The sequence below is a fragment of the Vanessa atalanta genome, chromosome 7 (assembly GCF_905147765.1).
Source record: "Vanessa atalanta chromosome 7, ilVanAtal1.2, whole genome shotgun sequence".
In the NCBI taxonomy this organism is placed as follows: domain Eukaryota; kingdom Metazoa; phylum Arthropoda; class Insecta; order Lepidoptera; family Nymphalidae; genus Vanessa; species Vanessa atalanta.
The window spans coordinates 7,669,866-7,684,742 of NC_061877.1; the positions used below are offsets into that span (position 1 = coordinate 7,669,866).

At 31.8% G+C, this 14,877-nt stretch overlaps 1 protein-coding gene across 1 annotated transcript in view; it reads right to left on the minus strand.

The window, feature by feature from the left end:
* Positions 1-383: 383 nt before the first annotated feature.
* Positions 384-14,877, minus strand: part of LOC125065100 — a 54,483-nt gene continuing 39,989 nt past the window's right edge. The window contains exons 2-7 of the mRNA XM_047672526.1: positions 8,857-8,947; positions 8,527-8,704; positions 8,097-8,299; positions 7,768-7,971; positions 4,759-7,325; positions 384-2,074 (exon numbers count right to left, since the gene is read on the minus strand). Coding sequence (XP_047528482.1) covers positions 588-2,074; positions 4,759-7,325; positions 7,768-7,971; positions 8,097-8,299; positions 8,527-8,704; positions 8,857-8,947 — 4,730 coding nt within the window. The 3' untranslated portion in view covers positions 384-587. The remainder of the gene's footprint in view (positions 2,075-4,758; positions 7,326-7,767; positions 7,972-8,096; positions 8,300-8,526; positions 8,705-8,856; positions 8,948-14,877) is intronic.

A 14,877-nucleotide genomic window follows, 5' to 3' on the forward strand; every position in this document is an offset into this window, starting at 1 on the left:
GAAATGAAAACACGATTTTATCGAAATATTTTTGATAAAGATCCATAAATTCATTATAATTATTAAGCAGATCAGCCTATTTACTAAGTATTATCTAATTCATAAAAATATATTATCAGTAATAAAATTTTCTTTAGGTGATTAAATTAAATATTATTTTACGAAAGCACAGAAAAGAAACACATTTTTTTATTCTTATTTCGAATCAACTCATTTAATAAAATACCTTCAAATTGTTCAAAACGTTTAATTAAATTTTTTAATAACTTAAAAACCCAAAACTCAAAATTAATTACATATTATGTTTACACAATAAATACTTACAGAATATTTTGTAATTATGCTTACAATAATATCTTAATTTTATAAACTAAGATTGGCCCCAACAGAGCTATTTGAAAAAATAAAAAATAGGTAGAAAACAAAATATCGTAGATAAGTAGATTGAACACTGGATGTACATTAATAATGCCAAACAATGGCACACTAAGCAAGAAAAGACTAGATTAAAGCTTCTTTAATTTCATTCTCATATTTACAAGTGAAAAATGGCAATAAGCACCTCATCATACAGTTACTTATAATTATCATAAGGCTGTCTCCAGCGTTGAAGGCGACGTTTTTTCCCTATCAGGTGAAGTATTGTTTCTTAAAACCGTCCCGGAATTTACGCTTTTAAAGGATGTCAATTTTGGTGAAGGTAGTTCTGGAGAACTTTTAAAGAACTCCGCACGTTTGGCTTGCATTATTTCCGATCTAGATAAAGTATGCGAATTGGAATAATCACTGTCAATTGGAAAGACTCCTTGATTTATAGAAATGTTTAAGTTATGTTCTTCATTTAATTTATGCTCACTTATAGGTATTAAAGATCTCCGAGCTCCAAAATGTTGGTTAGTTAAAATAGGAACTGTTTTTGACGGTGGGTTTATTGGAGACGTTTCAGACTTATCTCCTGAGCTATTAGAATTTTCATCTTCATTATTTGCCTCAGGTATGGGCGTGGAAAGGACATCCGATCTCGGACTTGCGAATCGCCACTGTGACTTTGGTGATAAAAGAATTTTTGCTGTATTTTTGTGGTCTTTTAATAAGCTATTTGTTCTACCTGGTGATAGTGGTTGATTATTAGATTTTATAATCTTTCTGTGGCTATAAGTTTTTGGAGAACCGCTAAGATCAAGAATGTTAATTTGCGACCTATTACCTGGTGGTGTCACGGGAAGTTGTGTTTTTTCTTTAGAAAGTTTCAGTTGCTCGACGGCGGAAAGCTTATTTGATTTAGTCTGAACATTTAGTGTATTCAATTTTACACTGTGCTGTAAAAGTAATTTTTTAAAATCTAATCTAGATGTTTGTTGTATCGGTCCATATCTATCCGCACAAGTTTCTTGTTTGTGTGTATTAAAGTTTCCTAAAGGGTACGGCCCTATGTTTTGTTTATCTAGATTTATACTAGACCGGGTTTTATTGTCTCCTATGTAGCCTGTTTCTGGATAGCGTTGACTGCCTTTATGAAATAATGACGCCTCAGAACTTACTGGTGATAAATTTATGATATTTAGTGCTGGTGAATTAGTAATTTCTGATGTTTCCTTAATATTGAGCTTCTTCTTACTTTTATGTATGACAGCATAAAGTTCTTCATTTGTCATTGTCGATTTAACAGGAGAAAGAAGCTTGGAACTTAAGTTAACAACATTTTCTTTATTCGTTGGAGTAGATGATTTAAAAGTTGCTGATGTTCGAGGATCTATTGGTGATATTTTTATTGATTGTTGATGTGATTGTAAATTTGAAGATGCATTCTTTGGGCTCTGTAATGACTTTTGATCCATAGCTACTGGTCTTTCAGCGGGCATAGTTGATGTACTTTTAGGTAATGTCCAAAATTTCATTTGAACGTCATTTGTATTTTCATTTTCATAATTTACAACACCATGTTTGCCGCGAAGATGTGCCGTATGGTACCGATGCATGGTTGGATAGAAAGGGTTAAGGTCGACAGTAGGAGGAATATCTTGATGTCGAAATTGATATTTCGATGGTGTGTCAGCATTAGATTTTCGATAGTCTGAAATGAAAAATTATTTTTAAAATTTTACAGGATGTTTTGCTCATGTATACTATACTCTGAATAACAACATGATAACGAAGGCAGCATACGTAATATTTTTACAGTAATGCAAGCAGTTATAAAATCTTGTCACTTTGAAAATTTGTTAAATTAATATCCTTTACCCATTAATTTCACATAAATTAACTAAAAATTAAGTTGTAAATATATATTCGTCTAAATGTTTAATTGTAAAATTATTAAATAATCCATTAAAAATTGTGTTTAAAAAATACTTTAACTTAAATTATAAGATTTGCATGCAAAATGAAGACCCAGCGCCCTTAACTAATTAAATTATAAGCTACAGTTAATTCCTTAAAACGGTTTAAATATATTTTATTTATATGTATGTAAAAGTGCATGGTATTGTATTTTCTAAATTATTAGGTCTATGTTTATAAAATTATAGTAATTATTAAACATAATTAAACTTCCAATGTTGCAATTATTATTTAAATAATATTACACAAGATATAGTATAAACTATAATTAGCTATATATTTATAAAATTAGTTTTTAAGAATTTAAATTAGTAAATTAAAAGCACCAATAACTCGTTTGCTTACACTTCGCAATGTTTATTAACGATCTTAGTAATGTATTTATTAAGATGGTTCAATAAAGTAAAAAAATCGTTCATGTTTCTCTGAATTGCATGTTGAAGTGCAAAAGTGACAAGTTTTTGGAAGCATTTTAATTATCAGTTTCATTAGTAAATATGTACATACATGCAAAGAAAAAACCATGCTAAAAGCAATAATAACTTTACCTTCGAAGAACTTGGTCTTAACAAAGTTGCAACCATTGGAAGCAATCTCGTTCGTTGTGAAAAGCGATGTTATGATCAGTAATATTAATGAAAATACATCTTTTCTTTGGATAATTGCATCAATTTAAACTATCCTTTAAATATTCTAAATTAATTAGAGAAAATTGTAATGTGTATTTATTGACCCTTATATCAGTTAATACATTGTTATAATGAGATTGTGTTAATATTATTATTCAGTTCTCAAGATCCTTTTTCGTTTGTTTTATGCAGAGTGATTGGCCGCAGTCTTTGTGTACATTATTCCCATTTGTCATTTAAATACGAATTCAATTCTATTGGGTGATGTTTCTTAGTTTTATGTTTCAAATTGTTATCTTAATAATTACTTGGATGAATTAAAATAACATCATGTAACAGAATTCAATTCTTATTATTATTTCATTGTTAACAGTGCGGCAATTGTAAATGAGATGGGGTGAAGTGCGGATGAGAGCAATAGGAGTGAAATTAAATGAAATAAGTGCGTTAATTCACAATAATTGTATAATATTATTTACAATAACACATATTGACAAAAAAGAATATCACACCATGCACTTCATACAAAAATTATTAACTATTCGTAAGCTGTGCACACACGGGTGAAGGAAGCCACCATGCATTTAATTGTACAAAATTGTATTTAAAATTAAAAACATAATGACAAACAGATTTTGCATATTAAAATATCTACGATAAAAGATTTTAAATTATTAAAATGTAATCTATCACAGAAATAAATTAGCTAAGTTAGGCAAGGAAGACGAATAAAATCGTAATGGACGGAAATTACTACTAATTCAGTGTATCTATTTATATTATAATTACATTCTAATTATTAACATTCCTTAAAATTATTTAACTTTATAAATTTAAAACATAAACAATTTAATTTAAAAAATCTAAATAGTTTAATTCTTAATTTATATTATATTTCATAAAGAATTAGAATTAAGCGTAAAAAAAACAGGTAACAGCCAAAAAGGATATCGGTAAAATATTTAATGAATTGTGTTTTATTTTTACCAAATTTCAGTTCCATAATCGGATTCTGAAATTGATAAAATTCGAGCTCTATGCATTGATCCGTCATAAGGAACAGTAACTTTACTAGGGGTAAGTGGGCAAGCTGGTGGCGAATGTAATAAACATACATTGTCAGGGTCGGAATCTAATATGGCACTTAACATATCCATAGCCTTATCTCTGCTATCCGGGACTAAGGCAATAGTATGTCTTTTAGGTATGGGTGTGTTTAATGGACTCAATGCTAAAGCTGATAATTCTGCTTCAAATTTGTCATCGAAATTGTTAGGATTACTGTTTACGCATTCACAATTATTACGTTTACCGTTTTTAGGATTTAATTTAGGAGACACCGTTGATGGGTAGTTTATTTGTTCACGAAGTAGATCAGCTGCAATTTCAGCTTGAATCATTTCAAACGAATTTACCTTTTTAGCATTGCTGCTGAAACTATCCAGTTTAAGTAACTTTTTTATGGGCATCAATGGCGAATTGGCAAGTTTATAGCTATCACTCCGTTTTATTTTATTACACAGAGTCTTGTCATAACTTTCATTATTAGTAACGCCTGAATTAGCATTTTCGCCAACATTATTTCTACTTATAAACATTTTCATTACTTCGGCTACCTTTTTACTGCCTGTTTTATTAAAATCGTTAACGCATTCATTTTTTAAAATAATTGATGTTTGGAAATTAGGTACAAAAGGAATTATTTCTTCATTGTCAAAAAATTTATCAGTATATTCTAAATTTGAATGATTGACATCAATCACGGGTGATGAGGAAATTTGAGTCTTACCTGTGGTATCATCTTTCGTTGGAGATAAGCTGACACCCTCTGCATCATGTATATTTATATATGCACCTGTTCTTGTAATAGCTTCGACTATTCGTGGTAGATTCTTACTATTCTTATTACCCATATTTAATTTATTGGTAGTTGAAACTTGTGAAGAAGTGACAGGTGTAGCGGCAATTATTGTACTTGGCTTAGGAGGAGGTAAAGTCACAAATTCCGTAGTAACGGGACCATGGGGGTCTATTGGTGCCTTAATAATAGTTTTTCCTAGTTGTGGTGACGTTGGTTTGCTCAATGGTGGCGGAGGTTGATATGGAAAATCTGTCTCATCTGCGATTTTTACTACATCTGCACTTTCTCGTTGGATAATTGTAGTTGTAGGGCATATTTCTTGAACAAAGGGACCTGGTTCGAATGTCGTGTGAGCTCCATTTCTTCTTTTTAAAGTATCTGAAGAATAGATTACCTGACCTTGAGAATCAAGGGTTACTTTTGCGCCTTTCTTTTGTATTTCATTTAATACTTGCGATTGCTTATCTTCTATGCTGTGTTCTAAGTAATCTTTAGTTTCACTCAAACAATTAGGGAGTTCATTTAGGGAAACATATTCCGTTTCGGGTAATTTTCCAGATAAAACAGCTTGTAAATTCTTTTTTACGATATCGTTATTCGCATATGGGCCTCGATTTAAACTAACTTTTTGATTATTGTTTTTAACATCCGCAATTGTTACATAATCGCCGGAGTCGTAGAAATCTTCCAAGACATGAACATCTTTAGCAACAGGTGATTTTGTGATTTTGTTCGATAATTTATTTGGTAAAACTCCCTTTAATCGACACATAAAATTATTAAAATGATGAAGAGATTTTAATTGATTTTGGGGCTTACATGTTTTTCCTGCATCAATGGATCTAATGTCTTTTTGTTTCTCTTCATTTGGTAAATCCAATCTCGGTCTACTGGAAGATTTTGCCAGATTGTGATGATTTTCATTTGTTTCTTGTCTTCCGTTCTTATCGCGACATTTACTGCTAGTTTCACTTTCATCGTCTGAGTTATTTGGTGTTATAACACACATCGATGGAATCCTTGAACTGTTTATAGTAGTTTTGAATCTTATCCTTTCAATTCTATCTGTTCCTTCAAGATCAGATGATTCAGAGTAGTCTTGTTCAGAGAGGCTATTTTTTCCCTGCGCACTTGACACAGAATCTTCTATTGGTGAACTAGAAGTATTATGTCCCGAATCTGGTGAACTTGTACCTGTACTTTTCTTTGCACTTTCAATATCTGTTTCAGTATGTACCTCCGCAACTGCTGTAATTTCTCTTTGAATACCAATATTTTTTGTAATTGTTACAGTGGAAGATGGCGGTGACTGTAATTCAGGCGTGGAATGATTAGACAATGACTTTTCAGTATACGAACGCATCGTGTTGTATCTTAAGTTGCTAAATGGAGTTTTAGAAAATACAGACGTCGTGCTTCGGTCCAAGCTCACACTGATATTATTATTTCCTCGATTGCGGTTAATTTTTGTTAAAGAGCTTTTTCTTTCAGGTACGGTAGGTCCTATAATTAAAGATTTATCACTTTCAGCTGCCATTAATGTTGTACATACAGTGCCAGCCGAACTTGTTGTTGTACTTGTTGAGCCTTTGCCAAAGAGTTCGTATTCATTTTCAGCTGTTAAGTTTTGACTATTAGAAGAGTTTGAAAGAGCAGTTGTTGTATGAAGAGGAGTGCTCGGCGATATTTCTTCCTCTTTTAATGTTTTAAGACCTGAATCCATATGAAAAGAAGTATAATAACCCTCTGTATCACAAGAAAATTCAGAACTTGTTTCTAAATCCTCGTGTAAGTCATGAATAATATCAGGTGTAAGGGTACCTTCACTTGTGACACTTCCTGAACCAGAAGTATTAAGAAATTTTCTTCTACTTATTATGGAACTGGGTGGAAAGTTATGGTAGTTAAGAGAATTGTTAGATGTTGTAGCGGATGTGCTTTTTGGTGGTACAGTCGTCGTAGTGATTTCGGAGCCTATGCTCGTTCTTCCAGATTCGGAACTTGCTGACCAATTGCCACTAGATGAATGTGGTTCATCTTTTCCAATGCCTGATCGTCTAGATCTTCTTTGTGTCGATGTCCCTCTTAATCTTACTCCACTGTTAACAGTTGCTGTTGTTTGAATATTGGTCGGTACTCCGATACTTTTTTCCGAAGACGAGTATGAGGCACATCTTAGATTTGTTCGCCTTTCTTCCTCGTCAGGTTTTTTTATACGCAAAGTTACATTTTCGGTGATCTCATTTTCTTCATTTCTCACAGGTGATTTAAAATCTTTACATTTATCGGGTTTAGAGTCTTTGAAACTATCTCTACTAGCACTCGGCGATCTGCCAATCATTTTTAATCTGTTTTTACCCCATTGTTTCAAGCTATTGAAATGACTTTTCTTATTATTTGGATCCGTCGGACTCTTCTTAAGTAAGTCGCTTGATCGAGATCTGATAACAGTGCTATCTTCCATTTCTTCAGAAGCCACAGCATTTGGAGTATCACTATGATAAAACAAACCAAGCAAAGCATTAGTCACACGCTAGATGCCTATGAATAAAAATCTTTGAACTATTTCGCTTGGTCTTGTATCAGCGACATTTTTCAAAGATAAAATTAATTTTAAAGCTAATGAGAGAATGACTCTATTAGTGTTTAAGTGCAAAATGTTTGTTGTATCTTTACTTCGTTAAATATTAGGAAGCATAAGTGAATAACGACAACCAGTAACAAAAAATAATTTATTCACAGAAGCACAAGATGTCATCGACAGGTTAAATGTGCCAAAATTTAAACAATTTTAAAGCTTCCACACGATACTGTGCTTTAGGTTACTAACGTTAATTGATGTACTAAAGATTACATTAACCAAAATCATTTTCGATATATCAGTTTTCTTTTTTATTAATGTAATCTTAAGTATACAGTGCAATCTATAAAGCTTACCCAGCTATAGCCTCTCTAAGCTCTTTCTGATCAGTGCCCGAAATGGTGTTTCGTCTTTTACCCCGGGGTTTCCTCGCTCGCGTCCGCCGCTTCACCGTGTCTGTCTCACCGACGTTTATCTCTACGTGGAGCGATTTCCGTGAACTGCACATTCTATCGAAGAATTTGCCTGACGTGTCGATTGCAACAACTTCTGGTGGGAACCTAGGGACAATTTATAATGTAAATCTATTGATAGTATTCACAGTCATGACTGTAAAGTTTAACGATATTATTATTTTACACAGCGCTCAAAATATCGATGCATAATGTAACGACAATAAACTTACTTAGAAGCAATAATTCGTAACTGCTCTTCTGGGCTTGGTAATCGGTGGTCGATGGGTTCGTCGTCTCCGGAACCGCATTCTGAAAGCTCGTCGGGCGTAAGAGTGACACTGCTAACTATACGCATAGAGGAGTCTGGCAGTGCTGTCACGTCGCCCATAGCCTCTCTTGACGTCCATTTTCTTAAGTGTTCTACTACCGATGGCTGTATAGAATTGTGAATTGGTATTGAATAAGTAAAAACAAAAAAAAAAACATAAAAGGAATTTATAAAATAAATTATGAAGCACACCCATTCGTTATCAAATATAATTTGTTAAACAAAATTATATAATTTACAAACAAATATTAGAATTGGGTTAATCGTATTTTTATCTTAGTTTATATTTTTCTTGATGATATAATATTTTGTATAAAGTAAAAACGACTTACAATGTGAGTTTCGATGTCAACGTCTACTTTTCTAAATATTTTTCTTCTCTTCGAACTTAAAACGGGCGTGCAAAGAAGGTACGGGGAATGTTGGGAGTCTCTTCTTAGCTGATCAAGTATAGAAGCGGAAAGACGGTCGGTCGTAGCCTTTTCATACAAGTTTCGCAAGCTCGAGGGCCTAGAATGTTCGAATGTGGTTAAAAGATATAAAATATTGACTTTAATAAGTTTCCTATAATAAAATTTAATTGGAACTTAAAATCTATCTATAAATCTATGCAGTTAATTGAAGAAAATATATACGCTTTAACATTAGACGCATTTAATTACCTCGTATCTGCAGTGAATAGTTCCTTTTTGAGGGGATTACTGGCCGTGAAATGAACTTTGCGCGCTGCAAAATCAGACAGGCTGCCCTCAGCTGAAACAAGTTTATCATTTGATTACATTAAATTATAAAAATAATCTTATATCTACCGTACATATTGCACGTTCACAATACGCAACTAATTAATTTAAAAATAGAACAACCCCTACTGAAAGTATATACATTTCTTACAACGCCAATTTGCTGTCAGTCTGGGGTATAAGTTGCTACAACATTTACACAGGAAAACAGCGAAACGAAGCATAGCGGCTTGGCGGTAGAATAACTGATATGTTTGTCGTACATATCAAGGTGAGTGTACAAAGTCAAAAATCTTTATTCAATATAGAAGTGTTTGCACTTGCTTATTGATTGTCAAAAATCTACCACCGGTTCGGAATTTAACACCTCGGACCTGAGAAGAACCGGCGAAAGAAACTCAGCGGAATATATTTTTTTTATTTTTTTTTTAACCATTTTCCATGTAGGTACAATGATAAGTATATTTTAGTTGTTTGAAACAGCCTGGAGGCGATCATTTCATTCCCAAGGTGTGCAGTCAACTAAAAAGTCATTAGTGTTGTAATATCCTTTAGCACACAAACGCTCTTTAACGACTCTTTTGAATTTTATAATTGAATAATTTTGAACGTTTTCTGGGATCCTGTTGTAAAAACGTATACATTGCCCCAAAAAAGAGTTACTAACCCTGTGTAATCGGGTACTTGGAGTAACAAGTTTATTCATGTTCCTAGTGTTAATAGAATGTACGTCACAATTTTTGGGAAAATCATTTATGTTTTTGTGTACATACATAACATTATCAAAAACAAATTGAGAAGCGACAGTCATTATTTTAATTTCTTTAAATTTACCTCTTAACGAATCTTTTGGGACCAGGTTATAAATTGCACGAATAGCCCTCTACACTACACTCGACCTTAATACTAATTAACTACTTATATGTCCTACTTACTATTTTTAATCTTTTTAAGGAAAGTAGAAGAATAAATCCACCCTCGCTCTTGCACTGACATTATATGAACCATAACCACTTCTACGTCAAAGCGCAAATAACGAACGAGATGTTATGTTTCTTGTCTGTAATGTTTGTAAAAGAGAATGAGCCAATTTATTCGGTCTCACTTACAAACGGAATACAACTGTATATTACTATTTGGTAGTACCTACCCGCCCAAATAGTCATATGAAAACTATCCATAAAATAATTAACATTTTAAACCAGAGCATGGAGATTTGGCGATGGTCTTTTTAAATTTTTTTTTTTTTAATATAGACTACAATTTATTAAGCAGCATGGCACTGGGAGCAGTGAGGAGGGTCCATATAATCGAGTATTCAATTCTCTAGAGTACGGGGCTTGAATCGCAGACTAGTCGCAGGAAACTAGTTCCATATAAACGGATCGTGAGATTGAATAATATTGGATCGCAATAAGAAATGCACAAGTGAAACCCATTGTCAGACGGCCTTGGCTCCCAGCGGTCCAGGACGATGCACGTCGCTTCGTGGGTGGTGGATCATGCCAACTTACGGCAACGGTAATAAGAAAACAGGGGGTATAAAAATTTGCACATATGATTTCATTCAATGGTAGTTGTCTGAAAAATTATAGAAAAACCGAATACGTATGAGATAGATAATTTTATTTTCTTTTAAAATAGCAGGTACGTATTGGCATGGTAATACGTTATTATTATAGGATAGACGTCCCATTGAAATTCTGTAGTAGTAAAGCGGAAAGGAATGTAGATTGAATGCAGAATAGTAGAAATTCCCAAGAATGTATGGAATGCAATAAAACGCATTGAGCAGCTTTGAAAAGCAGGTTTACGTGTTATTAAGATTACTTGTAATTAATTACATTATAAAGTTTTCTTTTTAAATAAATTCTACAAATGAATATGTATGTATACCACTTATGATATAATGGCAAAATAAATATATAATTAAAAATAAAGGTAACACGTAATGCTATTCTGAAATTATCCTATTCTTATAATGTACAGATGGCAGATAATATTCGTAGCCATAGGCTAGGTTCATGTGGTCACGACTTTGAGAAGGTCTTCCAAGGGCGCAGCCCTTATAAGATAGTATTTACTATGTGAACCGGTTCCTAAGGGAATACCAACAAAACATTGTAACTCATACCATTTACGATATGTGTATGTGCAGATTTTTAAAATTTGTCTTAATAGTCTCAAACAATTTTATTTGTTTTATATTTTTATATATCATATCAACTTAATCTTATTCAAAATTTGATTACTTTTTATGAATTTGTAACGTAAAAAGTTCCTCTACCAACTTTAATGACAAAAGTAAGTAAATACGTTGCTTTTATACAGTTTTCAAGACAAAGTATATTTGACAAAATAGAATAAAGTTAAGTTATGAAATATATTTATATTGCTAATTCTATTAGTCAGATTAATAAACTATTCAATCGATAACAATATTTAACGTGTTTTGTTCCAATGCAAAATTACTAAGCATTTCCAAGGCTTGAATATTAACCACAGACTTTAAGGCATATCAGATTAAACCACTACCATCTGGAAGGCTTCTCGAATAAGCGTGAATCTTGTTGCTTAATGTAACAGACTGAAGCCCAAACGGTACAGAATATCCTATATCACAGACACTTTAAACACCGTCAGCGAAGCATTCAAAAATAGAACTACATAACAATTATTTGTCTAAATGATAAATAAAACAAAAAATAAATCTTTATTAGAAGTAGTATCTACAATATCTATTATAAAATTATTTGATTTAAAATATTACGAACTAAAATACAAATCAATTTATAAATAAAACTTTATATAGGAATAATGCTACTACCTCGGATTGACATATAGTTTGCAAAAGGACATACCTACATTACCTAGTAATGAGTAATTTGGCCTTCGTATATATCGTTACTGTACATCACTAAAATTCCGTTAGAATTTAAAAAAACACTTCTATATTAAAAAATCGAGCTTTTGATTCCGGTACGATTTAAAACTAATATACTTTACCTGTTTCTTTTAAAACTAAGTTTATCGAAAAGTACCCAACGGATTTGAAAATTCATCAATTTGCTTTAATTTCGTATTCTTGGAATTTCGGTTATTTATGTGCATACTAAATAAAAGTATATAAATGATACATTTATAAAAATAATTAATACCCTAAAGGGGTAGAGGAGCCTACGGCTGATGGTGTTTAGTCACTCCCAATACGAACAAAATTATGCTAATTTGAATTTTGAAGTGAACCTTCGCCTGGAAATTGATACATTCTCTAATTTACTATTCTCCTTTCTATATGGTCAGAGAATTTGATAATGATAAAAATAAAAATAGTATTTGTTTGTATTAGGATATTGAAATATACACTGACTAAAATATGTGTTACATAAAACATTGTTAAAAAAGGCTTTGGTGTTTTTCATAAATGTTCTGCGGTTTATAACAATTTCAGATTTAGGTCAAGTGGTTAGTTATGCGATTAGTTTGAATATATTTACAATATCTTTCTACTAGTTCTGGGTTTTATGACGTCAAGGAGGATCTACGTTGTTTAGTGTCAGTAAATCGAAAGGTTTATCGTACATAAGATAAGAAGTGGCACGGATAATTTTAAAGTAATATTATAAATTTAATATACGTACGAGTAAAATTTTCTATTGAATCAATAACGGCGCTTGTAATGTATACAAATCGTGGTCATAAAAGTGTCTTATTTATTGCTAAAGCGATTTAGTAAGGGACATACCATCCGCACGTTTGGAAACATTAAATCGTTGAGTGTTCGCAGCAGAGAAGAATTTCAAAAATAGAAGGTAACACAAACACAGATTCAATAAATGTTATTTGTTAAGGTTAGCTAGCTGTTAATGAAAGAAAAGTTAACTAGCCTATTTCTTAATATTTTAAAAAGAAACAAATTTCTTTCCTTGGCCACGTTTCAACTACTGCAAGATTTTAACAAAGCATAATATGAAGTAAGCTTTGCTTCGTGTCCTAGTTACGTAAAAACAACACAAGATATTGTTCTGATTCAACCCCATTTTCTGGTGGATACACCTTCACATCTTTAACCACTCGATACTTAAACACTCTTACTCTACATACTTTGGATAGAATAAAATTAAATAAAATTATAAATCTAGCATGAAACTTTCCACACAATGTTAATTGTGGTCCTGTGAGGTCTACATGATGTGTGAACACGCGGATATTCTTGACAAGTTATATTTTATGCTTCAAGAACGATGTAACGAAGCTGAAAGTAGAGATTTACTAGTTAACTTTCGCAATCAAAGGAGATTAATACTCGTAAAGATTATTATCTTAACTACATGTAATGGTTAGAATTTCCAACCGCGGTGGCAGTATCCGTTTTAAGCCTCGCGGTGTACTTAGCAATACATGTATTAATTTATGTTTTAATTATTGTTGCTAAGTGTAAGTTGCCACAATATATAGTTTTATTTATTACTATAAATAAAACTATATATTAAAAGTACCTTTAAATTAACTATATTTACAGAGGGAATTCAAGCGGAATTCGCTTATACCTCCTTTTGATTTTCGATACCTACGCTGCTATTTTTCACACAATGTTAAACTGAGGTTCCGTTAATTTGTAATTGTGTATATCACTTAATGCGAAGAAATGAAATCGTTAACTGCTAAAGTTAACAGGATTCAAGACGAGAATTTATAGAAATTTACTGTTATGTCGTTATTACAGATTATACTGCCCTCGTGTAAATAAGCCATGGTAAAGATTTATTGGAAATACGTTACTGCGCATACAATAAAATATTTATATGAATATTAGAATTTTGTAATGTTTTAAAGAAATATTAGAATTTCATCATCATTTTTTGTGTTTATAATTACTTTTTTTTATAATAAATAAATAAAATATATAATTAGAAGCTATGTACATCGACTAATGAAATGAATTTTCGTTCAATTTAAGTGTAATTTAATTATTAAGCGGTTGTATTTATAAATATGAACATAACATACAGTTTCTAAATAAAATACCTGTGATATGGAGACGTATTTTATATTATTTACTAAAATCCACATTCATATACATACAACGAGGTAGCTCAAATGGCTTATAGGAGCGTCCCGAGCATAAATCACGTGACAGTTGACGCTCGCCCGCTGAATTCTGAACAAAGCTGCCTCGTCTCTTGAATAGACCAATAACTTAAAATATACCTTAATATATTCACTAGCTGTCTAATAAACATCTCATTTAATGAGAACTTCTATTATTTAAGGCTACTCATGACAATATAATAATTAAAATACATAAATGATTTATATTCTATCTAAGATACAGTCACCGTTCGAACCTGGCATAAAAAAGCTTAAAATTTTACAATTACGGCAGATCTTTGATAAAATAGTCATAATCGTATTAACAGTTAGATATGTTTTTTATTACATAGATTTTGCATAAATGTATGTATACCATTTAAGATCCGTAGTATATACAGATTGTTAGAACTTTATTATGTAGGTTCAATGACCAAAGATGTTCAGGTCATAGCAATCAGTCTTTACTACGCCTTATACGATATGTAATAAAAAGTAGTACAGAGAAAATTATCCGCAACGAGTCATGTATACTTCCGTTTAAGGATAGCAGCAGGAAGCGTTCCAACAGGTTCAAACATAACGTTTCAGAGTAGAATGTAGTTTAGTAAAAAAAAGTAATGACGTCCTATTAACTGCACTTTCAAATAAGGAATAATATACCGCCTAGCATACTATTATAAATAGTTATTTTTTAATTTACATATTTAAGGTTTTTCTTAAGTTGGATAGTTTCACGTAAAGCTGAGCATTGGATCGGTATTTAGATTTATAGATCGGAAGTTGTCAGTTGACTACAAGTGCTTTGTGTGTGTTAATATAGATATTATTTTTATTTAATGTAAATTTATA